The sequence below is a fragment of the Dermacentor albipictus genome, chromosome 6, assembly GCF_038994185.2.
Source record: "Dermacentor albipictus isolate Rhodes 1998 colony chromosome 6, USDA_Dalb.pri_finalv2, whole genome shotgun sequence".
Classification (NCBI taxonomy): domain Eukaryota; kingdom Metazoa; phylum Arthropoda; class Arachnida; order Ixodida; family Ixodidae; genus Dermacentor; species Dermacentor albipictus.
In genome coordinates this window covers 90842736-90867515 of record NC_091826.1, presented here as the reverse complement: position 1 = coordinate 90867515, position 24780 = coordinate 90842736, and the positions used below count along the sequence as shown (strand labels likewise).

Genomic DNA, 24780 nt, shown 5'->3' with positions numbered 1-24780 from the left:
TCGTGTTCCCTGAACTTGTGTTCTGTTTCTTGCGACATTGTCATGCGGCTACAGCACACCTCGCGAAAACCAATAAAATTGTCTGTGCACTACGCTAATGACGTCTTGCCTGCACTCCTTTGATCTCTCCAATACATATCTTTATTTCACGACAGTACTTATCTGCATAATAATTGTGACGACACATGTGCTGTATGAGCCCACCTGTGTTCTTTTTTTTTCTGGTTTGTTTTTTTTACTGTGATAAATAGCTGCATGGCCCGAATGTTTACTAGGGGTATCTGAAACTGCTAACCACACGAGACACGTCTAAGAACACATCGCAGTTGCTCTGAAACGGACATACTGGTACGAGGCACCGCTATGCCAAAAGTACATTTTATTGCGCTCGGGGCAATTTTCTGCAACATGCTAATACAATGTCAGTGAAGAATGTCCTTTATATTGCAGCTCTGCCACTGACAGTCAAGCATTTAGTTTGGAAATATACTTGGCTGTGCTCTGGCATGTCCAGGAGCAACTACCACATTCTTGCTTAGCACTTTGCTTCTGAAAATTTTTGCAGCGTGTACCTAACATGAATGCTTGTGAATAATGTAAGGTTGACGGGAGTGGCATCGGAGCGGTTCGATAGCTGTTTCACTGTGGGAGGGATATATCCCCTGGGGTTCCAATAATTTGTGGTTTATATCATGCAGTGGCAGTGTGCTTAGTTCTTTTGTTGTTACCTTAGCGTGTAGGACTGTTTGAATCGTCTGCACCACTCCGAACCAGTTCACGGTGGTGCACGAGATGGTCGGACATTGTGCACATTTCCAGCGCCTTTTCAAACAAACTGTGAGGTGCAAGGGGCACCACTGCTGCACAAGCTGCATTAGCACAATAGCTGGGTAATGAACACTGTGCAGAAATGTTAATGCACATTCTCCGAGCAAGTATTTTTCCAACCAAATAACCTCTACCATATGTTCGCAAAATTAACTATTATTTCCATTCAGCTCTCTTTCCTGCCTTTCTTTTATTTCGTTTCTCCCTTTCTCTTTGCGCAATGTGGACCTTACAATGGGGTGGGACATTCCCACAGAACTTTTTTGAAAAGCCTTTGTGGTGACCGTCGCTGCAATGTGCACGTTTGAAAGTATCTACAATGAGAAAAGCAGTCTGTGAACACGAGTTTTCGTTGGGAAAAGGTTTGCAGGAAAGCCAATTTGCTGATTTTTGCGAACTTTAATCGTTGCCATCGACATGAGTAATGTTTCACGTGGCCTCCGCCAGTTTGCGACAGAGAGAGAGAGAGATCCGAAAAGGTATCATCCGCCATCTTGCGACGGGGAGAGAGAGAGAGATCCGAAAAGGTATCCGGAGAGTGGTGTGGCAGTCCACTGCACACTGCAGCAAGCGCATGATGGCCGTCGCCTGTTCTTCGGGCTTGAATGGACACTTGCTCCGCGGCTGCCTCATTGGCGATAGCCAACTTAAATTCCTAAATGACTGGAGGTTATACCTCGGAGTAAATTGTGCCACGTGCACATTTAGTTTTGGAGGTGCTCGCGCGCCACGTTTAATGCAGGCGCTGGAGCGGCTGAAACCCGGCCAAGATTTCATCGCCGTCTACGTCGGCGGCAATGATGTAGCGACACATCAAGCGGCAGACGATATAGCTCACAACATCAAGGTAAGTTAATTCATTGCATATCATTTGTTGCACTAACTGTACGTCGTATGTCGCGCCAATGAAATCTCTTGTTTCAATTGCGTGTATGTTATGGTGTGTAGAGTGCACGTGTGCGCGCCTTTATTAACTGTCTGGTTAATGATGCATTGACTATTGAAATACTTCCATCAGCGTGTGAAGTAAATCCACGTTGTAATTTAGATTGGCTGCAGCTAGGCTTCATTGCGACGTGCGACATCGGCCATGCCGCTTTCTGCGTGCGCGCATTGTTCGGTACGCATCATGGCTCCACGAACATGTGCGCGCCTTTATTAACTGTCTGGTTAATGATGCATTGACTATTGAAATACTTCCATCAGCGTGTGAAGTAAATCCGCGTTGTAATTTAGATTGGCTGCAGCTAGGCTTCATTGCGACGTGCGACATCGGCCATGCCGCTTTCTGCGTGCGAGCATTGTTCGGTACGCATCATGGCTACACGAACGTGTGCGCGCACTCGCGTATTTTTTTATGGGGGAAATGCAAATGTATGAGGGAAGTGCAAATTGAAAGCATTGTTCGAGCCAATGCACGTGCTGCCCGCGTTCATGTTTCATTGTGCAGTGGGAGGCATGTGGCATCTTCCACATACAGCACCGTTTTAAACCACGGTGTTTTCAGTGCAGTACTTCTTACCGCACGTACCCTTTGATCACAAGCATGCCAAGAACAATGTGCAATGCTGTTGCCATCATGTTCTGCGACATTTTTATTATTATTATTATGTAGCATGTCCTGGAATGTGCGGCCGCCATAGCCAGGCAGGTTTTCTGGTTCGCCATACCCCCTCGCCTCAATGAAGGCGAAAACGGGAAGAAGAGGGTGCGTGTGAACGCAATCACAAGGCAGCATGTGGCAGCAATGACAAACGTCATCTGCATAAATTTGGAAGTAAGTCATGTATATGTCTGTTAGATATATGATCGCATTACTCTGGGTGTGCAAAAATTCGAAATTGCAAATTCAGATTGAGCATACCTGGCTAGTAATTTGTGTTATATATAGTCAAATTATAGAGATAATGACACACATTTGTGTCATTTGCATAATAGCTTCTGGCATCGAGACAGCCTTGAATATGAACTGGTGTGGATGACTTAATATCGCTTTGATCACGTGTCATGCATTCGTATACCCCAGTCAGATGAGCAAATTTAGTGACACTTCTCTTTACTGAGTCACTTCGGCGGTGTAGTGCTAGACGACAAAACAAAATGTCATTTGGAATTTATCACAGTGATGGTCTATGAAGCCATAAGGGTTGATATAATTCTCAGCATTTTGAGTTTTAAGAATGGTTACTGTTTTATCACAAAAAGATGCTCACGTACAAGAAATTCTGCCATGAGAGAAAGAAATGCTCTAATCCCATTAACACAGTTCATTTGTTTTGAACAAATGCAATCAAGGAACATGAACATGTTCAAAATTCTGAGTCAAAATGTGCTGAAAACAAACATTTGAAGCATTTTTGGCTTCGGTGATGTCTGAAAGACGCTCATAACATTAAGAATCAGGAAACATTGATCTTACTATTAGTGCCAATACTGTGAGTATTTATTTATTTCTTCTTGAGAAATTGCTATTCAGGCTACAACTAGAACCCAAGCGAAGCGAGTTCCTAAAACACACTTGCTGGCAGGTGCATTCCACAGCATCAATACATCTTTCCATCTGGCAGCCTGCGAGTGACACTAATGCCGAAGTGCACTCACTCAAAATTTGCACATCTAACAGAGGTATTGGTGAGATCTCTCACATTAGTGTGGTCCCACTCACGGAAGAGTGAACTAATTTGCTAGTGCATTTGGAAAACATCACTTTGTCTGCCTCCGTTAAACAGTGTGGTTTTAACAAAATCAACTGTAATAGTAATAATTATGTGACAAACTCTATAGATGTATGACGGGGCCTTTACTTCAGTGAACGTAATCATTGTAGTGCTTACAGTGGAAACACAATTTCAGTGGTTGCTGCCACCACTTTCCACTTAATGCATTTATCTCAGTGAGGTGCATAATTACGCAAATGTGCAGTGGTGCTGCAGCCTTGTAGACATTCTTTAAAGCTTTTTTTGTTTATAATCATGAACCAGTGTTAATGACCCTTTTCTGAACACCAAGAAACCCCTGCATATATTTTCTTCTTGATGCTTTAATGTACTAATTGTTCTTTTTCTTCTACGGCATAGTCTTTACCAAAGTGAAATGTTGCTTTTGTATTATACTAGCACGGTTTTTACATACTCAGATGTTTAAATGGAAATAGAAGGCGCATAACAACAATGTAACTACACATGACACAGAATTACATTTTGGGAAGTTTATAATTTCTGTGAATTGTGCAAACTAAGTTTTTCAAAATGATAGGCGCACAGTTCCATGCATATTGACTATGAAACTATCCTTACGAGCAACGTCTCCAAATGCTAATCCATTCACATTCCTTGCGGCGAGAATTCTAGGTAAACTTAAAGTGGGCTAACAAGGAAAGCCTCAGCATGGTGCCAAGGTTTTCACGAAGGAACTTAATATGCTGTCTTGAAGAAGCCTGTTACCATTAGTGTAAAGCTACCACCACTGACAAACATTCCTTGTTTGCTGTTGACCAGCTCAAGTCGGCATGTTTGATTCATTTTGTTGAGTAGGATTAACTTGAAAATGTTCATGTGCTAACAGAAGTGCTAATAAAAACTGTTTACAATTACAGGACAGGTTCCTTGGAAAAGCCAGGGCCATGAAGCCAGCTTTCTACGGCGCTGACGGATACCATGTGTCCGGGGGAGCTGGCATAAAGGCCCTGGCCAGGGCACTGAGCCTTGCCGTCAGGGCTGCTTTCAGAGCAGAACGGCAGCCATGTGGCAGGAAGACTGCCACTCAGAATTGGAAAATTTTGTACTGCGCAGCCTGCCAGGCCAAAGGCCATGTCAGCCCTCAGTGTGAAACTTTCTTGCAAAATGCGCAGCCTTAAAGTGCAAAGCGAACAGTGTTTAACTGTGCGAACAAATGGACCACAGAGACAGCATGGGACAAGGTCGGACTCAGACTTGCAACTTGGTTGCGAGTCTGCGCCCGTCCTTGTGTCATGCTGTCTCTGTGGTGCGTTTGTTCGCGCAGTTAAACAATGTTCGCTATTATGTACCAACTCGCCCAACAACAAGTTCTAAACTACTTAAGAGTGCAAAGCTTGAGAGGAAGCTTTAGCTAGGAGCAACCTCCAGTTTCACTATTCAAATACATGTAAAACACAGAAATGCTTTGTTGAGATAACCATTGGATGAATTTGAATGACATTTGTTGCATGTGAGAAACATGCGTAAATTGTAATGAAAGAGCTTGTTTGTTGGGTTCTTAAAATGTAGGTAAATCGTAGTGGCTCGAGCAGGCAAAATGTTTATTCCTCTCGAATTTTTGCAGGAATTTCCAAAAACTGGTTAGTTTGAAAACAATTGAAACACAAGGTTAACAAGCATGTATTTCTGCACAAATAACAGACATCACAGTTCTGTGATGTCTGATCACATCTGTCAGAGCTCCTAGCACAAATTTGAAAATGCTGCTCCTGCTGCTTAAGTGGAAGTGTTACAATGTTTATGAGGTTTTCGTGAAATTCCTACTCACTAGTTACAGGTTTATCTGATCATCATCATCATCAGCCTGGTTGCGCCCACTGCAGGGAAAAGGCCTCTCCCATGCTTCTCCAACAGTGTATAACAACAGTGATAGCAGTGTATAATAAGCCAATTTTCTCATCACTAGATGTCTTATCAGATGGATTTTTAAAGACAAATGCGATATCAGGTTGTATTGCCGAGTGAGAGTTGTAAACTTGATACTCGAGCTTTTTTCAGTTTCCTACCATATTGCATCAAGTTCATGTCCTACATAAAAAAGCAGCTTCTTACTGTCAGTCGATATTTATGCTCTTTTATCGGCAACAAAACTATGCAGTGGTTGTTGAGAAAAATTTCTTTGTTCCTATGTATTTGGATAGGTGCCCCTGAACTAAAACTTCCTAAAACGCCAACTGCAGTGAAACTTTTTTATTGCTGAAACACCTACTTTGAGATAGTGCATATACAGAGCAACCTTCTTGGAAAATTACAAATTTGAAGCAAGATGGAAGAAGATGGAGGTCTTGCATAAACAGATGTGACTATGATAGCGCAGGCAGTTGAGCATACCTCAGAATGTTGAAAGACTGCACAGGTCGTTTGCATATCTACCTAGATTAGGTTTGCCTGCTGCAGGACGAAAAGTCTTGAAGGCAATATGCTTATATTTCGGTCATGTCTGCTAACCACGAGGTGCACACATTGTCTGCACAGTTACTATTTCAAAGCTGCTTATGAGTAAGCTGGACCATTACTAGGACCGCAGGTTTGCCAAGATTGCTTTAACGCTATGTACCGATTACAGCTAATACACGATTACTGTAGCGAAGTGAAATTTTGTTGCAGTTGGTCTTTCATGGAGTACGAGATGTTGATGAATGCTTTCTACTTCCGTCGCCTGTAACTTCACTGTGCTTTATGCAAACGAGCCTAAATTGCTTTTGAACAGCTCTGCATTGCATTGAAACAGTGAAATTTCTTTAAGGTGAGGTCAGGTCAGTTTATTGCCTTAGAAGTCCCTTTATCAGGGGTGTTACATAAGGGGTGGGGTACATCTTGTAACAAAAATTCAACATGATAACAAACGAAACATATGTCTTGTAAAGATGTTTTGCTTTTATTAAGAAACATTGGCGAGACAGTTCCTTTAGCTTGGCAGCTCAGTTTCGTTTTGCTCAACTCAAACATACCAGGCTTTCTTGTGAATGGAAACATTAAATGAAGCTGTCATTGTTCATTGGAAGAAAATTTTAGAAAATTGAAGTTTATATTCTGTTTCTTCACGAATTCTAAAAAAACATTCTAAAGGAAACATGTTCATTTTGCTTCAGCAAGCGTGACAGACATTCAGCTGCGACACACAAAAAATGCTGCTTTTGATTTATTGCCTAATGTATTATATGACACTGCTTATGTTGGTATGTGCTTTATATTGTGTATTGGCTTATGATAGCATGTTGCTTTTATTCTGTATTTGCATGCATGAAGCACAGCCTTACGTTTTGCTATTTCGTTCATACAACTGGAATAATGTCGATTTCAAAGAACATTTTATGCGCGTGTTCTTTTCTTCCGTTAGTCACCACTGTCGGAAATTACAGTGGGCTGTTCCGCTGAGCCAAGGAACTGCACATAGAAGTTGGTTTGTGAACTTGATTCGTGTCTGAAATTACTACTGCTGGGCTGCTGTGCATAAGTACAGCGTTTTCAATGAAAACTCTAGCTGCTTCAACTGCTGCACTCCGCTGCACAGCTTCAGTCTCCGCATAGGGAGTGAGGACAGCACTTATTGTTATAGTTGTCCCGAACTCCCCTTCAATGAAACAATAAAATGGGCTAAAACACAGTTGAAACTTTGTATTTGTGTGATTTGACAAATCTGCAAAGGGTTTGCCGTACTCTCACGTACCCTACTATTGCTCAGATAGTGGCTCACTCCTGACCATAAGAGACCTATTGTTCAGACACCAAAATTCAGTTCACTTGTGACATTGCGAAACCATGCGACACTGGAAACTGTTGACACCTATACCAGCCCTCCAGTGTCTTGGCATACAAAAAAAAACACTGGGCTTACAAAATAGTGCAAGCAGAGCATGGCATTTTTGGTATTCTATGATGCTGGGGCGTACTATTTCTAGGCCTCGCTGAAATTATGTGCCATTACACCAACTGCTGGGTGTAACGGCATACATGCATGCCTTTTAATTGGCCAGCCAACGAGAAAATCTATATTCAAAATAATATACCTTAGAGGATGGCAAAACAACCAAATACATTGCGAATATCTGCCATTCAACTACAATGAGTTATATTTGTTTTCTATAACAGAGCTTGATATCATTTACAAGCTCTAATACTACGAGGTACTTTGGCAAGAAATGCATAGCCTACCCTTGCTGTCATGTAGGATAGCAAGTTACATCAGTGGGCAAGCATGGACATTAAAATACATTTCTGAAGAAGATGCGCAAGCTACAATATGGAATGCATGACTGAAGTTAGCGCAAGGCTTGTACACTGCATTAAATGTTGCAAAAAATCGCCCCGAGTGCAATAAAAAAATATTCTTGGCGTAGCAGTGCCTGGTACCAGCATGTGCATTTCACGGCAACTGTGGTGTGTTGAAAGGAGTGCCTTTCAAGGGGTTGCCAGTTCAGGATACCCCTTTTAAACATTCGGGCCTTGCAGCATTTTATCCCACCACACAAGAAAGAGAGGTGGGCTGACAACACCTGCTACGTGTGGATAACACATTAAGTGTAGTTATGCCGCAGGCGTGCTGCAGCATTTCCACAGAAAACAAAAATGCCACGAATGTTTCCCGTTTCTTTTTTAATGTCTCGGCATGGTAACTACATTAAACAGAAAAGGTGACCGACGTAATCAGCTTCCAGCAAAACAATGCGCAGCAAAATAAGCAGAGATGCAGGCAGCTAAGGTGCAGCAGGGTACATACCAGCTGTCAAGGTGCAGAGATGCTCTAAAAAGCAAGCAGCAACCTTAACTGGCAGTTATCTTTGCTTCCTTGTGTCATGTAATATTCCATGCAATGGCACATACTCGTCACAATTATTATGCAGATAAGTACTGTCGTGAAATAAAGATATGTATTGGAGAGATCAAAGGAGTGCAGGCAAGACGTCATTAGCGTAGTGCACAGACAATTTTATTGGTTTTCGCAAGGTGTGCTGTAGCCGCATGGCAATGTCGCAAGAAACAGAACACAAGTTCAGGGAACACGACTGCAGCAGGTTTATTCAGCTCTTCAATTTACGCTGGTTCTGCAACCCAAAGTTCAGCTGGGCTACCTAAAGGAATCTGGGAAGAAAAGAAAGGCCTGTTGGTCCGCGAGGTGCAAGCACCACTGCCGTTGCAGTAATGCGCAATAGCAGGTCACCCATCCGCCACCTGGGGACCGCGCTCTCTAGCAGGCAGGTGCTGCCGAGAGTGCCGCTGCAATGGTCTGGTTTTCGAGCCGTTTCATCGAAGGAAGTACATGCGAGTAAGACAGCACCAACACAACAGTTGTAAAGCCGACAAAAACCAAAGGATATGCAAAAGATTCGGTCAATTGAGCAGCAACTCCAGGATTCCGTCTACTTGAGCCTGCAACATAAGGAAAGCAAAACACAAACAAGAAAGCAAGCAAAGAACAAACACACAACAAAGAATAACCAATACACATGAAACATTCATGCAAGGGTCAGACAATGGAGGAACTTCTCTTTTGCAGCATGGAATGATTCTGCAGCCTGATCCTAAAACAAAATATTTGCGACTGGGCTGTACCAGCACCTGTGCAACCGCATGCAATGAGCCTGTGGAGACACGGATGCTGGCGCAGGCAGTGGCCCGGTGAGAGGCTGCAGAACACAGACACTGTTGGGAATTCAAGGAGCGAGGAACCCGAGTTACGGGTGACAGCAGCTATCGCATCCTAGTGCCGTGCTGCCACCATAACGAGGGAGGCCTCTCGAGTTCTTGACCAGAACGCACACTAAGAGAGACGCGCTATTTACACCAAATTGGCACGGCTCTGCAGCTTTGTCGGGGCATGAAATGTTTGCGACTAGGCTGTACCAGCACCTGTGGATACACGGATGCTGGCGCAGGCACTGGCCCGGTGAGAGGCTGCAGAACAAACACTGTTGGGAATTCAAGGAGCGAGGAACCCGAGTTACGGGTGACAGCAGCTATCGCATCCTGGTGCCGTGCTGCCACCATAACGAGGGAGGCCTCTCGAGTTCTTGACCAGAACGCACACTAAGAGAGACGCGCTATTTACACCAAATTGGCACGGCTCTGCAGCTTTGTCGGGGCATGAAATGTTTGCGACTAGGCTGTACCAGCACCTGTGGATACACGGATGCTGGCGCAGGCAGTGGCCCGGTGAGAGGCTGCAGAACAAACACTGTTGGGAATTCAAGGAGCGAGGAACCCGAGTTACGGGTGACAGCAGCTATCGCATCCTAGTGCCGTGCTGCCACCATAACAAGGGAGGCCTCTCGAGTTCTTGACCAGAACGCACACTAAGAGAGACGAGCTATTTACACCAAAGTGGCGCGGCTCTGCAGCTTTGTCGGGGCATGAAATGTTTGCGGCTAGGCTGTACCAGCACCTGTGGATACACGGATGCTGGCGCAGGCAGTGGCCCGGTGAGAGGCTGCAGAACACAGACACTGTTGGGAATTCAAGGAGCGAGGAACCCGAGTTATGGGTGACAGCAGCTATCGCATCCTAGTGCCGTGCTGCCACCATAACGAGGGAGGCCTCTCAAATTCTTGACCAGAACGCACACTAAGAGAGACGAGCTATTTACACCAAAGTGGCGCGGCTCTGCAGCTTTGTCGGGGCATGAAATGTTTGCGGCTAGGCTGTACCAGCACCTGTGCAACCGCATGCAATGAGCCTGTGGAGACACGGATGCTGGCGCAGGCAGTGGCCCGGTGAGAGGCTGCAGAACACAGACACTGTTGGGAATTCAAGGAGCGAGGAACCCGAGTTACGGGTGACAGCAGCTATCGCATCCTAGTGCCGTGATGCCACCATAACGAGGGAGGCCTCTCGAGTTCTTGACCAGAACGCACACTAAGAGAGACGAGCTATTTACACCAAAGTGGCGCGGCTCTGCAGCTTTGTCGGGGCATGAAATGTTTGCGGCTAGGCTGTACCAACACCTGTGGAACCACATGCAATGAGCCTGTGGATACACGGATGCTCGCGCAGGCAGTGGCCCGGTGAGTGGCTGCAGAACACAGACACTGTTGGGAATTCAAGGAGCGAGGAACCCGAGTTACGGGTGACAGCAGCTCTCGCATCCTAGTGCCGTGCTGCCACCATAACGAGGGAGGCCTCTCGAGTTCTTGACCAGAATGCACACTAAGAGAGACTAGCTATTTACACAGAAGTGGCGCGGTTCTGCAGCTTTGTCGGGGCACGAAATGTTTGCAACTGGGCTGTACCAACACCTGTGGAACCACATGCAATGAGCCTGTGGATACACGGATGCTCGCGCAGGCAGTGGCCCGGTGAGAGCACGCAGAATGGACTATTTTCTGCGCAAATTTGGAAAATTACTATGCAGCATGCATTTTGTCCCTGCATCATGCTATATATGGCACTTTAGAAGCACCAAAGCACCAGAAGCACCAAACCTCCAGAAGCGCCAAATTGTATTAGGCACTGCGTGCCTCTGCCATGGCAAGCAGAATGTGCTGAAAAGCCCGTTCCTTGGCTTTTGCATTGGTTTTTATGGTTAAAGAGATTCCAAAGCTGTAATTCTGAAGGTAATATAACAAACGGCAGCATTGCCGTAAGGTCCCCTCAATGCTTGCCGCTTGGGAGCACACTAGGGATTCTGCTCACTTTCACAAACCTGCCCTCAGCACGTTCCCTTGCCATGGCACACGCCCCTCAGGAGAGTGGAAGGTCGCCTTGAAGGCATCTCGCACTAATTTTGCATGGCCAGTGTAAATGCGATTCCCATGCGAGATATCTGTAAGAATACCTTGGTTGCCCTGAAGGTCTGATCTCCACTTGCCAGGAATGAATTGACCATCCGGTCCAACTCTATCAACGTCATTGTCAGAACAGTACCTAAAACAACTTGCGTCCTCATCATCAAGTGTCCTGGGGTAGTTGTGCAGAAGTACTGTTGCCCACACAATGAGGTCGACTGTGTGTGCAGATGCACGGATATCCTGACGGAGAATTCTCCATCAGTTAGCAAGGATGCTGAAGGTGTTCTCAATGGTGCGCCTTGCTCGGCTCAACCTGTAGTTGAACACCCTACGTTCAGCATCAAGGCCAGAACCAGGGTATGGTCGCATGAGGTTTTTCAGTAAAGGAAATGCCTCATCACCAACAAACACGTATGGCAACTTCATTGGTGCACCTGGCACCTTGCTGTCTGGTGGAATACCGAGCTGTCCGTCGTTCAGCTTTTGCCCTATATGGCATTCGCCAAATAGGCCAGCATCACCACGTGAACCACACTCCCCAATGTCCAACATTGTAAAACGATACCTGGCATCACACCCTGCAAGGAGGATCGTACTAAAATGACCTTTGTAATTGTGGAGCAATGTACCAGAGTTTCCTGGAGCTTCCATACACACACGCTTTCCATGAATAGCGCCAATGCAATTAGGAAATTGCCGCAATGTCTCAAAATCATTAGCTATTTCCTTCCATTGGGCTGTTGTTGGTGTAGCAAGATAGATAGGCTGCAGCACATTACGCAAGGCTAGGCAGGTTTGTTTAACAATTTGGCTGGCTGCAGAGCTGGATATGCGATACGACTTCGCAATAATTTTCATATTAGACCCATGTGCAAGGAAATGAAAAAATATGGATCAATGTTTAACGCCAACAAAACCGGGCGCCATTCACACTTACAAGAGGCAACTAAAGGTCTGGCTAGTATCCACAGAAAGTGGAGACACCAGGATGCAAGGAAATGTGAAGATTTTAACACAGTGAAGTGGTTTAAATGTAAAATTTTTAGAAACTGTGAAAGAAAAAGTAAACCATGAAAAAAGCAAGTTTTGCTTTGGAAGTCTTTTTGTGAAGGAGAAAATTTAGTTACCTTCCGTACTGTAATGCCGAGCCAGCCAGGCCAGTGCATGGCACCTTTAGGCTCAAATTGGAAACTTGCCAGAAAAGAAAGCATGTGCAGTGCCCAAATTTGACGCCAAGAAATGGAAGTATGGTGTAGCTATTGAACAATGTTGTACAAATTTGTCAATGTGTCTTATCGCAGACCCGTTCCCATGTCACAAAAAGGGCGAATTCTGTTTAATGTGTTGGCCCAAGCATCCACAGTGAATAGTCTCGGCATCTGCCATGGTTTTTGCCACCACGTTTTCTAGATCAGTGCAAGAGAAAACAGTGATAGACTGCAGTCCCCGTTTTTTTAGTCCATACGTTTGACCCTACTTCCCAAAATGACTGATGAGTGTCAACATTTGGTTTTTGAGAAAGCGACAACAGAGAAGTTCCAGTGTTATCAAGGCTTTCGCCTTAATAACACTGGAACTAACACTGGAAGGCGAAAGTCTCATGGTGAAGTTTGTGTCTACAGGCAGACCTGACCGCCGGAGTGTCCGCCGTAGCGTCATCACCCATATGAAGGCGGATTAAACACAGATTAAAGAATGAAAAATGATTAATAGTGACAGTTAGTGAATGATAATGCTATAATAGAGATTGTTAGAGGTTAATAATGACTTGAAATGACCACAATTGATCCGAAATGTCTAGTAATGGGTAGTAATGAGTAAACTGACGACTAATGAAGGTTTGTAATGAGCAAAATTGATTACAAATGACTAAAAATGCTTACTAGTGAGCAGTAATGACTAATAATGACTGAAATGACTTAGAATGACCAATATGTCTCACAACTTATAATGACTACAATTGATTAGAAATGATGAAAAATGCTTAGCAATGACCAGTAATGACTACAAAATGACCAATATGCCTAACGACAAATTGCAACAACTACAATTTCTTAGAAATGTCTTGTAATGACTACTGATGACTATGATATCACCAACATGTTAACGACGCCTTGTAATGACCACAATTGATTACAAATGAGAAAATATGTTTATTAGTGAGCAGTAATGACTAAAGGAAAGAAGAGAAAGAGAAGAGGCAAATGATAAGAGGAGGATGAGTACGCTTTTCTTGTTAGCCACTTAGGAGTGATCCTAAGAGACCGTGTCATTTTTTTTTATTCACGCATGGGTAGCGATGTTGAAAGGAGCCTCGATCCTAATATCAACTGCGCTTTTAGTGTTGCCCCCCTGGTTGGTTTTTATCTATCACCATTTTGACGGATTATGTCCAAATTATTACAAGCAATCTTTTCTATCATGTGGTGCTTTCACACACAAGAGAATGCCGCGTTTTCACCTACGAGGCCCTGTGACTTCTGTCAGGCCGCGAAAAGAACAGCACCGACACTACTACCATGACGCGACTTATGCACGATATAACGGATTTCAGCAAGCAGCACAGACACGTTATCCACATGACAACGAACTTTCTTGCCGACCGCAGCCGCCTACCATTTGTTTCGAGGAAGACGCTGTGAACGGCGACCCTCCCGTGTGCTAGAACTGCGGTTCCACAGGCCATATAGCTCGGTGTTGTCGCGCGCGCGCGCGCGCGCACACACACACACACACACACACACACACACACACACACACACACACACACACACACACACACACACACACACACACACACACACACACACACACACACACACACACACACACACACACACACACACACACACACACACACACACACACACACACACACACACACACACACACACACACACACACACACACACACACACACACACACACACACACACACACACACACACACACACACACACACACACACACACACACACACACACACACACACACACACACACACACACACACACACACACACACACACACACACACACACACACACACACACACACACACACACACACACACACACACACACACACACACACACACACACACACACACACACACACACACACACACACACACACACACACACACACACACACACACACACACACACACACACACACACACACACACACACACACACACACACACACACACACACACACACACACACACACACACACACACACACACACACACACACACACACACACACACACACACACACACACACACACACACACACACACACACACACACACACACACACACACACACACACACACACACACACACACACACACACACACACACACACACACACACACACACACACACACACACACACACACACACACACACACACACACACACAGCCGTAAATGTGTGACGCAATACCTACCGCAACGTGAATGCCAGTTTTTCGCCGGATGACAAAGTGTTGCAGGTGACCCTTTTTGGCCGTAGCAACGGATCCACCAGAGCGAGAAGACGATCAAACCTGTAGTTACAACGAGACGCTGAAACACACCTTGACAAAATGTGCGACTTAAAAAACGTGCAGGCAGGTGTAGGAAACATTTGCTTATTTATGCTGCTGACCGCGTTGGCTGAATACGCGAGCTCTACGCCTACTAAACGCCGACTCCAACACGTGGCATCACAAGTCGCCTTTGCGACTCTTTGCTGATTTATTAGTCTGTGCCGCGCAATTTATGTAACGTGCCAAGGCAAGCCGTAAATTTACCGCCTCCAGCGCCGGTTCTTGCAAGCCTCAGAGTTCTAGCTTAAGCATGGTACAAGCAGCGATACATTAACAGAACCACACAAAACTAAGCAGAAGATAAATACTGGAATGTTCTTAATGCACTTATACTCAATGGCTCGCCAACATATCGACACCTTCCACTTTGCTATTTGTAGCGATACCCCAATGTGACGAAAGGAAAGCGCGCGCACAGAACACGCAGGCAAACTGAAAGAACAGGAACATGAATGTTTACCTTTCGACGGACATCCGGAAGTACTCGAAGAAGTACATGCCGTCTCCAAGACGCATTTCGCGGACAAGGGTGAAATATTCACCCAACCTATGCCGTTGCTTCAAGATCTTTTCGATAGGCTTGCGCTTGTTCGCCCGCCGCTTCACCTTCAGCATATCTGCGGCCACCATTAAAGACACCCGCATCCAGTCCACCTCAGTTGTGTTGGACAAGTACGCGATTAAAAAGTCCGTTGTCGCGTCACTCATACCAAGAGACATTGTCAACAGGAGAAGGTGCACGTGCTTTGCGTGTATCGCAGCCGACGCAGCAGTGAAAAACACGCGGTGCGATACTGATGCTGATGGCGCAGGTGCTGCCCGAGTTAAAACAGTCACTAGAGGGCAACAATACGGTGGCTAGCAACAGGGAACATAAATATTCGAAATATTTTGCTCGTTGCCAGCCCAAAGGGCTGCCACAGCCTAGAGTCGCGTTTTCACCGCGACGCGTAAACTTGAACTTGCGTCTACAAAAATATGCCAGTGTCGTTTGCTGTCAAAAATAGTTGCCGACCTTGTACACGTTTGCTTTGCCGAATGGTTGCCAGCTGTCAACAACCGCGTCGTCCAATAGGAGTGCGCCTGCGATCCGCTCGTGCGGTTCCAGCATGGCTGGTCCGAGGCGGGCGGACGGTCGGGTGTCGTCAGCAAACATGGCGCTTGCTCGAAGCGAAGCAAAGCGGGGGGCGCGAGGCCTGCAGCCGCATCAGAAACAGTCTATTTTCCTCCTTCTTATGATTTTTACTACAGTTATCTGGCACCCATGGAGATAGTCACCGAAGGCAGCAAGCCGGTGCATCCTTCCTGACCTCGTCAGTGCGTGCGATCGCCGAAAGATGCAGACGGAGCGCAGGAAGTGTGTTGTGTTTACGATAACGCCGGAAGAAATACTTGAAGCCGTCGACTTCGTGATTTTTTTTTTCAATGCTTCGCGTTGGCGTCGCAGACGAGAACTTCATCACATACACGTGCATTCTGAGCAGCACAGGAACATGTTCAGTGCGTGGCGAAATAAGTAGCGTTCGATTGGCGCACCCAGCGAACACGATTGGTTTCTGTTCTGTGTATGCATATCGTTGCCGGGAAGTGGTGAACGCCAGCCCTTCGCAACTTTCAGAAGTAATTATACTATCAGTAGCGATAAGTTTTTATCGCCTCGTTATCGCTGCCATTCCGCGTGTGCCATACCGCGTGTGAGCCGTTTTGCCGGCTGCGACGCGCCGAGGTGACCGCGACATTCGAGCTGTGTTCTTGCTGTTACGAAATGTGTTCGCAAGCTACAAACCGTGATGTGTATGTGCGATGTGTCGCAGCGTTGCTAGTTGTAGAAGTGCTCGTTCTACGCGATGTGCGTGTGCTCAGAAGTGAACTGTGAAGAAGTGATGCCGATCGCGTTTTCATACTTGGTACCCACCGGCCTTTTCTGCTTCGTACATCTAGCGTTTGTTTCAAAAGTTGTTACTGCACGGTTGAAGATGCTTCTACCGAGGGAGGGGGGGGGGGGTTGGGGTAATTAGGGAACATCATAATAATGGCATACGTCAAGACGTTCAGCGCTGTCGTGAAATGTGGACGCGCCTGAGAGCACTAATGTCATGAATGCAAATTTCGGGCAACCTTGCTTTTTATCATGTGGACATTGGTGTGAATAGCAAGATATCTGGATTTCATTAAGTAAATTGCTTTATATTTTGTGATGCAAGCGGCTTACATACCCAAAACTCCTAACTGCTTGTTTTTGACTGGTGACTATAAGCACAGACTCTGTGAAGACACCAGTGGCATGTTAGATGAGTATGTTATAGGTAAGAACTGGATATTTCCTTAAGTACAAGTTTTATGTTTGCTGACAAAAAGCAATGTGAATATTAAAATGAACACATAAGACAAATAATAAGTAAGTGTCAGAGGTATGGTGATATATGATATTCTGCTAGCAGCCAGCAGAACTGCGTGAAAGAAATTTTGCCTAGAGTTCTTTCTCACTGGCGAGCTATCGTTGTTTTACTAATGCAGGCAGAATTGGGTAAGCGAAAGTTTGCCGTTACTTTGTATATCCAGCCTATTTGATTACCTGGTTCGTGTCACCTGTTTTAGTACAAGCCTTCAGTTTAAAGCGCACAGTAGCACAAGTACCAGCATTATGTGCCTGATAAGTGCTTTATTTTATTTCCTCGTGGTCATTCTGCCAACAGTCATTAGCGAATAGTGTGCATTATACCGACTTGGGCCTGCAAAGTATGTCCATTTATTGCTTTTCCGGTGCACTTTCATCTGCCAGTAATTTTACTGCTACCTATCATTCGTGGGGGTAGGATGTTGGACATTATAAGTGGCTGTCTCACTGATTTTTATTTTGCACAGGCTACAGTTCCACTCATTAACTGAACCGTTCTCAGCTGCGCTGCCAGACTATGGAAAGGGGGGCCTCGCCTCTTATCATTCTTTAGCATGTTCATGGCCACAGTGCATTGCCCTCTGAGAAGTCAGCTGCTATCACAATAGAAAATGTGCCTATTGGGTGCTATGAGTTTATCCAGAACACAAATTTTCACAGTTATGCCAGCACTAGTTAAGTGATCGAAGCAATCAGGACGAACTGCTGGGAAAATTTTCAAGTGACTCTGCCGGCAGAGTGTCTTCTCCCTATATTAAGTTAGCCACACTGCTTTGTCAATGTGCTTAATTTTTCTTTTTTGACAGAAATTTACTACCCAGCCAGATAAGATATTGTCAAACAATCAATTTTAAGCCCATACGCATGGTCACATCTTTATTTTATCATATTCTGCACATGACACCCATGCCTAGCTTAGATTAGCAACATCAGCTTAACTTATGCACGGAGTTGAGTTGCTGCATGTTAGAAAAACATAAATGCATAGATACTAGAAATTGATGCATATTTAGACTGGTATGAAAAAATTACTGGTCTTTATGGCTTGTTGTGTAAGTGGTGCTGTTCATTTGATGCACACAGTAACACGTAAACACAAATGTATGTGTATCTTGCATTTACGTGCATGCGTGTGCGACTAAAACATCACTTCTAATATCAAGGCATGTTGCAACAACTACACCCCAATAAAGATGTTCTATGCGGTATTCAGCTGATCTTATTGAAATTTTATCACATGGTGCAGTTACAACATTTCATACCTGTATGTAAACCAATTTAAAAACTTTCTACACTGCATGTGAGAGTGCATATTTTAGGCCAATGCAGTACCTGAGGTAGCAGCTTTTTATTTAGCATTTGCCATAGCTTATTAAAGGGATCTTGTGGATTATGCCATCCAAACAACTCACATAAAGGTTTGTGTTTAGTATACCAGCAGTGAAATACTGAATGCAGCTGCAATTCTTTGTATATCAGTGAGATCGGTAGAAGACGCCATGTAGTGCGGATGCACTTCACGTCAGCTCAGCATTTTCTTACTATTCTCGGCGGAAAATCGCATTTTGTGGAGAAATCTATTGATATATCAATAGATTTCTCCACAAAATGCGATTCCACAAATGCGTTTCCACAAATGCGATTCCACAAATGCGATTCCACTCCACTTATTCTTTCGATTATAATCGAAAGAATAAGTGCCAAGGAACCCAGGGATACCATTCTCTACCAGGTGGGCCCGTTTTTCGGCCGTCAATCATTATTTCGCTCGCAACGCGTGGTGGGAGAACTACGCCTAACCAAACGCCTCGAACGCTTCCGCCGCAGCGGTGACTAAGAGAGCTCAGCCTACCGCGTCGACAGAGATACCCAGGCCCTGCTCCATGATGGAAGTCGTGAGCGTGGAAGGCGAAGAAATACAACCGGAGGAGTTCGGAAAAGAATCAGGTTGGTGTGAAGTTAGAAGAGGCACAAAGAAGCGATGCAGCGATGGGGCCCGTTTGGCGGAACACGAGCAGCAGGGAAGAACCTCCATCGGGGAAGCAACAAATAGAAACAAATGGAATAAGAAACGCAAGGTGCGACAAATCATCAAATCAAGTAGGCTGCCTAACCTGCCAAAAGAAGACTGCACAGTTATCATGCGTCGACATGGGGGACTTACCGTATCGGACTACAAGCTGGATTGCATTTAGTGCTGTCTGCGTAACGCTGCCGGGGTCGCCCGAGAGACAGCGGAGGAAGACAGCATATGCATAAACAGCAAGCAAAATATAGTGGTGCTCAGCACGCCTTCCGAGGGCCGGTCCAGGAAATATGGGGCTATCAATAAGCTCCGAGAACAAGAATTCAAAGCAAGTGATAGTAGCTCCTGATAACACATCCAAGGGTCTCATCAGAGGAATATCCCAGGAGGAGAGTTCAGAGGATATAGTGACCAGTATGGTCATGCCAGGCAATCCCGGAGTCTTGCACGCCAAGAGAATGGGTAACACCGACAATGTGATAATTTTATTTGAAGGTATTCACGTCCCAAGATATGTGAGGTATGGAGTGATGCTTATCCAATGCTCCTTGTATAAAACGCACATCGACATATGCTATGGATGTAGAAGAACAGGGCACAGGGCTGACGTGTGCCCCAACCCTGAAGACAAGATTTGCCGGGGGTGTGGGTGGAAGAATCCACAGCAGGATCACAACTGCGACGCGGAGTGCCAACTGTGCTGCAAAGACCACCTTCCGGGAGACGGGAAGTGCAAGGCAAGATACAAGATACCGTACCTGGTCAGGAGACACCGCTGGGAGCGACGGAAGAGGGAGGAAGAAGAGACCGAATAGGAAGAGTACTACTACCACAACTACAAAGAAACCAGAGGGAGCAACAATAACCATAACACTGTAGCGAACAAGCAGCCCTCAATCTACAAAGAAGAAACAAGCAGGAAAAACTATGGAAGAGACCGCTCCGGTGCCTTCCCAAGACTGCCGGGGGAAGCCAGTCGCGGACGCTCCAGATCCAGGACCAGATCGTGGATGAGATCAAGGTTGAAGTACAGTTCGAGAACTAATTGAGGTGGAGACTGGAGCAAAGCACAGGTGAGCTGGGCAAGCGCGGTCTCTGGCACTGTTACTCAATCGCCTAAAGTTAAGGGTTCCACCCTAGAACAAGAAATGACACAGATTAGAAACATGTTAGAATAGATTACCGTAGAGAATGCAATGCTTAAAGATGAGATCAAGCAGCTTAGGGCACCCGCCGTGGTTGCTCAGTGGCTATGGTGTTAGGCTGCTGAGCACGAGGTCGCGGGATCGAATCCTGGCCACGGCGGCCGCATTTCGATGGGGGCGAAATGCGAAAACACCCGTGTACTTAGATTTAGGTGCACGTTAAAGAACCCCAGGTGGTCAAAATTTCCGGAGTCCCCCAGTCTTTCGTCGCGCACTTGGAGCCCAACATTAGAGAGGTTTAGTTTAGGGGACGCAAGCGGCTTGCGGACGCAAGAACTAGGGGCGACGGTACTGCGCATGCGCAGACCACTACCGCTACTTGCGTCCTTGTGTTGTTTGGCCGGCCGAAAACATGGCTGCCCTTAAGGGGTCACGTTACCCACGTGACTCTTGCGGTGTAGGAGAGCTTACGAGTACCTAGCGAGTAGACAATCTAATAAATATTTCGCCAAGTGTCGACAGACGTCGTTTTTATATATATAAGAGAGGTTTAGCGTGTCCGGTTTTCGGATAAACGCAGTTCGGGCGTTGGGGCGGAGCCATAAACGCGAGCGCCCTGCATGGTGCATCCACCTGGCGGCACAAAGCTCAAATGGACAAAAGCGGCTGTAACCAAGTCTATTCTACTTTGCTGCTGGTGTAAATTTTCGGCACTGGCGTAATTGTGTTCCTGCCAAAAATTTATACCCGCAGCAAAGTAAAATACACTTGGTTACTGCAATATTAGCTGTTTTTGTCTGTTTGAGCTTTACGCCACCAGGCGACTGCACCATGCCGGACGCTCTCGTTCATGGCTTCGCCCCAACGCCCCAGCCAGCGTTTACCCGAATACCAGACACTCTGAACCTCTCTATTAACTGCTTTTAACCAGAATAGTTTTATGTGCTTTACTTCATATGCTTGATTTCATGTTTTAAAACATGATAACGCAGCAAAGATCAGACGTTAATGGCGCTGCGAGCGCATGCGACCTCATTGCGGCTTGCGTTTGGGGCCGCTAACCTATAACGTGTTTCTGCTTGCGTACGCAAACGCACCCGAGCGCTAGGGGCCCCAACGCCTTGTACGGCTCCGGGAAAGCCGCTGATTGAGACTTTCGAACCGCACTACCCGCATACCTTGCCGCAGCTTTGCCGGCTCTCTGTGAAAGGGAGCATACTGCACTTTCTTAACAAGAAGTCTCCGCCAGTACCACGAGCAGAATCGAGCTGGTATTCGCTCACCTTGAGGTTGCTCGCTCTCGAGGCAGGGAAGTCGTTCCATAAGCACTCGCCCTCGTCGAACGGTTCCAGGTCCAAGGGACACACGCGGCGGCCATCTTGATCTCTGGCGCAGTTGCAGGAATCGCACAGGAAGTGCGAGCAGGGCAGCTGCACCGTTCTATCGGGAACCGTGCGGCAGAGGCTACAGACGCGCGACTGCGGCACTTCGTTTGTGAAGTGGATCGGGCGCCAGTTCGCTCCGACGGCGTTGTGGCCGCTCAACGTATGCACCGCACTTGCCGCCGGGTCCGGCATGGCAGCGGCTTGGTTTGGGGGCGTTTGCCGCACTGAACAAGGACAGGCGAAGTGCCTGTTTCCGACTTCTTTATCCGGCGGAACGGGTCTTGTTCGACGGCTGCGATAAACGCGGTCACTATGGCTACGTAAAGCTTTATGGCTACGCGGATCTGATATCACGCCTATATAGGCAGCCGTGCTGGCCATGCCCTTTCGCCCCTCCTCCCAACTGCTCACCCTTTGCCCTCTCTCGCAACAACTCACCTTCGAGAGTAAAGCCCCTCAATTCGAGAGCCTACGCGCGCGCCCCCTGGCCCGACGCCATCTTAGCCGGCTGCATGACGTTTCACGTTTCAACCAAGCGTCCTTCCTTTCCCTAGATCACTATCATCATCATCATCATCACGTTTCGTTATCTGCTGTTATCGGGAAGCGTGCGCTGCTGTGCGTTGACCGGCGTGGGCGGTTTCTTCAGTTTGGTGGTCCTCGATAGCTGCGTGCTTGCGCTCCGTCATGTTTCACCCGCTTCACGACTCGCACCGCTCGTGCATCGTGCAGTGCTGCACGAATACCTCGAAAACAACTCCTGCAAGGTTGTTCCGGGTGCCTAAAGACAACAGGTGTGGGCGCAGACCCAAGAAGACCAGAAGGCGCATGTACACCAACACGGCTCTGTCCATGTGTGTGCCCCATGAGTCTCCGGACGTGGTTGCGCCTTGATTGTGCTATACTTCCCTCTTACCAGTAGAAATAGCTGACAAATAGATGTACCTCCTCATTGTCACCTGGTCTATGACTTGTGTTTTTCTGTGACAAGTCTCATTCTGCAACTTCAGTAACTTGCCCAGCTTTCCATTCGTCCCTCAGTGCTTTTTCTGTGTCACGTTCTACAAACTTACTAAGAGCTGAAAAATCGCTGTTCGTATTTGTGTGTCATCTCAGTAATCGCAGATGGGAAAACCGCCCGAACAACCTTTGTGTGTAGGCATGATACGCTTTCTTTTTTCTTCTGGAAAGCATGAGCATTCAAGTCTCCTAAATGCAGACTCCTGCAGTTCGTGTTTATTACACAAAAGGGTGCCCAGTAGGTACGACATAGCGTCTTAAGTGACGTAATTGTAATGCTAAGCATTGCATTCGAGGCGAAAGAAAAGTCATGTTGCTGGCTTATTTTACCTGGTCTTTGAGAAATAGGCCTTTCTGCGAATGTCATGTCTTGTTCATTTTGTTCAGTAGCAATGAAGATGTCAAGCATTTCATGTACTTTTGTGCAGGTTTATAAGTAAGCTCTTGTTTTTTTTATGTCTTTCAAGCAATCTTAGCATTTTATTCTATATTTAGGTGTTTTGCGTGTCATTGTTTTTGCCATTACCAGTGAATTTTCCTTTCTTTAGTTGTCATGACTGTCATACACATCATCCAGTTTTGTGCAATATATCAGTGAGTATATTAGAAGTTCTCAGTGAGCATTTCAAAAGGACTTCTATACTTTGGTCTTTAGGGCATTATATAAAAATCTTCCTTTTATATGTGTGTGCATGAAACGGCCTTGGCGTTTTCTTGAGTTTTATTTTTGTTTATTTGACTGTCACCGAACTTTTGTGTTGCTTAGTAATCATGTGCATGTCATGCATTTTTCACTTTTGTTTATTTTCTGAGCGTGTATCATACCAACTTATGCGAAAATATTTGTTTTTTGGAAACGGAAGTCAATAAAACGAGGCCAAAGATATGTTGTGTTGAAAGTGGAATTCATGTACGTTCTGGCATATGCTGGCATACTCAATGTATGGACAAGGCTGCGTGTGGGCTAACACATAAAAAACTCATGGCGCAACACGCGCCAGTTCACAAATAGTGCCTGGGCTAGCGCACGCGGGTGATAACAACAAAAAAAAATTACCGACGATTACGTTACTTCGTAATGCGAAATTTGAGCGCAGCAAATAAGCTGTTTCACCTTTTCGATAGATTGAGGCAAAGAAATCGAGCAACACATGTATGCGCTATCACATAATTTTTTTTTCACACGTATTCCTTTAACAAAGACTCCACTAACAGTTCTTGACAGTCATGAAGGAAGCTTTGTGGTCGGAGAAATAGACTGATATATGTTCGACTTGGTACACCAATGCTTGATTCTCAAAGACGAGATCTATACAAGTGCCTCGCGAGGCTGTCACAGCCGTGGGACGCGTTACGAGCGAGAGGAACGGCATGTTCTCCCGCATAAGTGTTAGGAAATTGCTGTTTGTCTTTATGTCAACATTAAAGTCCCCCACTACTAACATCGGTGTGGATCGATGGACGGTTAATGCGAGTTGCAGGAAGTGCACGACGTCTTTCGTGAGTGCGGTAGCGGACTCACGAAAGCGGTATCAGTCGGTCGCTGCTAGCGCTGGGGGGATGAAAGGGGGGCGGAGCTGGTTACGAGGCCGACGACAACGCCGACGACGACGCGAAACCCAGGAACGGACGCCAAAGAGCCATTTGTGTAGCCAGCCCTCCTCCACAGTCTCTCCTCCTCCCTTCCATCATCCTCCCTCGCCCGGAGAGCCGACAGCGCGCATGCGCGGCGGCGGAGCAGATTCGTCGGCGAGCTGGTTACGAGGCCGACGACAACGCCGACAACGCCGACGCGAAACCCAGGAACGGACGCCAAAGAGCTGCGCTCTAAAATATACGCGCAGCGGACGGGCAAAAAGAAAGCAAAAGAGGCGCGGGGCATGGGGAAGGGCGGAGAGGGAGCGAAGCTGGTCGTCATAAT

At 46.2% G+C, this 24780-nt stretch overlaps 1 protein-coding gene across 1 annotated transcript in view; it reads right to left on the bottom strand.

The window, feature by feature from the left end:
- Positions 1 to 22251, bottom strand: part of LOC135897681 (uncharacterized) — a 48555-nt gene extending 26304 nt beyond the window's left edge. Inside the window, exons 1-3 of the mRNA XM_070541019.1 lie at positions 21738 to 22251; positions 15346 to 15502; positions 14745 to 14843 (exon numbers count right to left, since the gene is read on the bottom strand). Coding sequence (XP_070397120.1) covers positions 14745 to 14843; positions 15346 to 15502; positions 21738 to 21777 — 296 coding nt within the window. The 5' untranslated portion in view covers positions 21778 to 22251. The remainder of the gene's footprint in view (positions 1 to 14744; positions 14844 to 15345; positions 15503 to 21737) is intronic.
- Positions 22252 to 24780: the final 2529 nt, after the last annotated feature.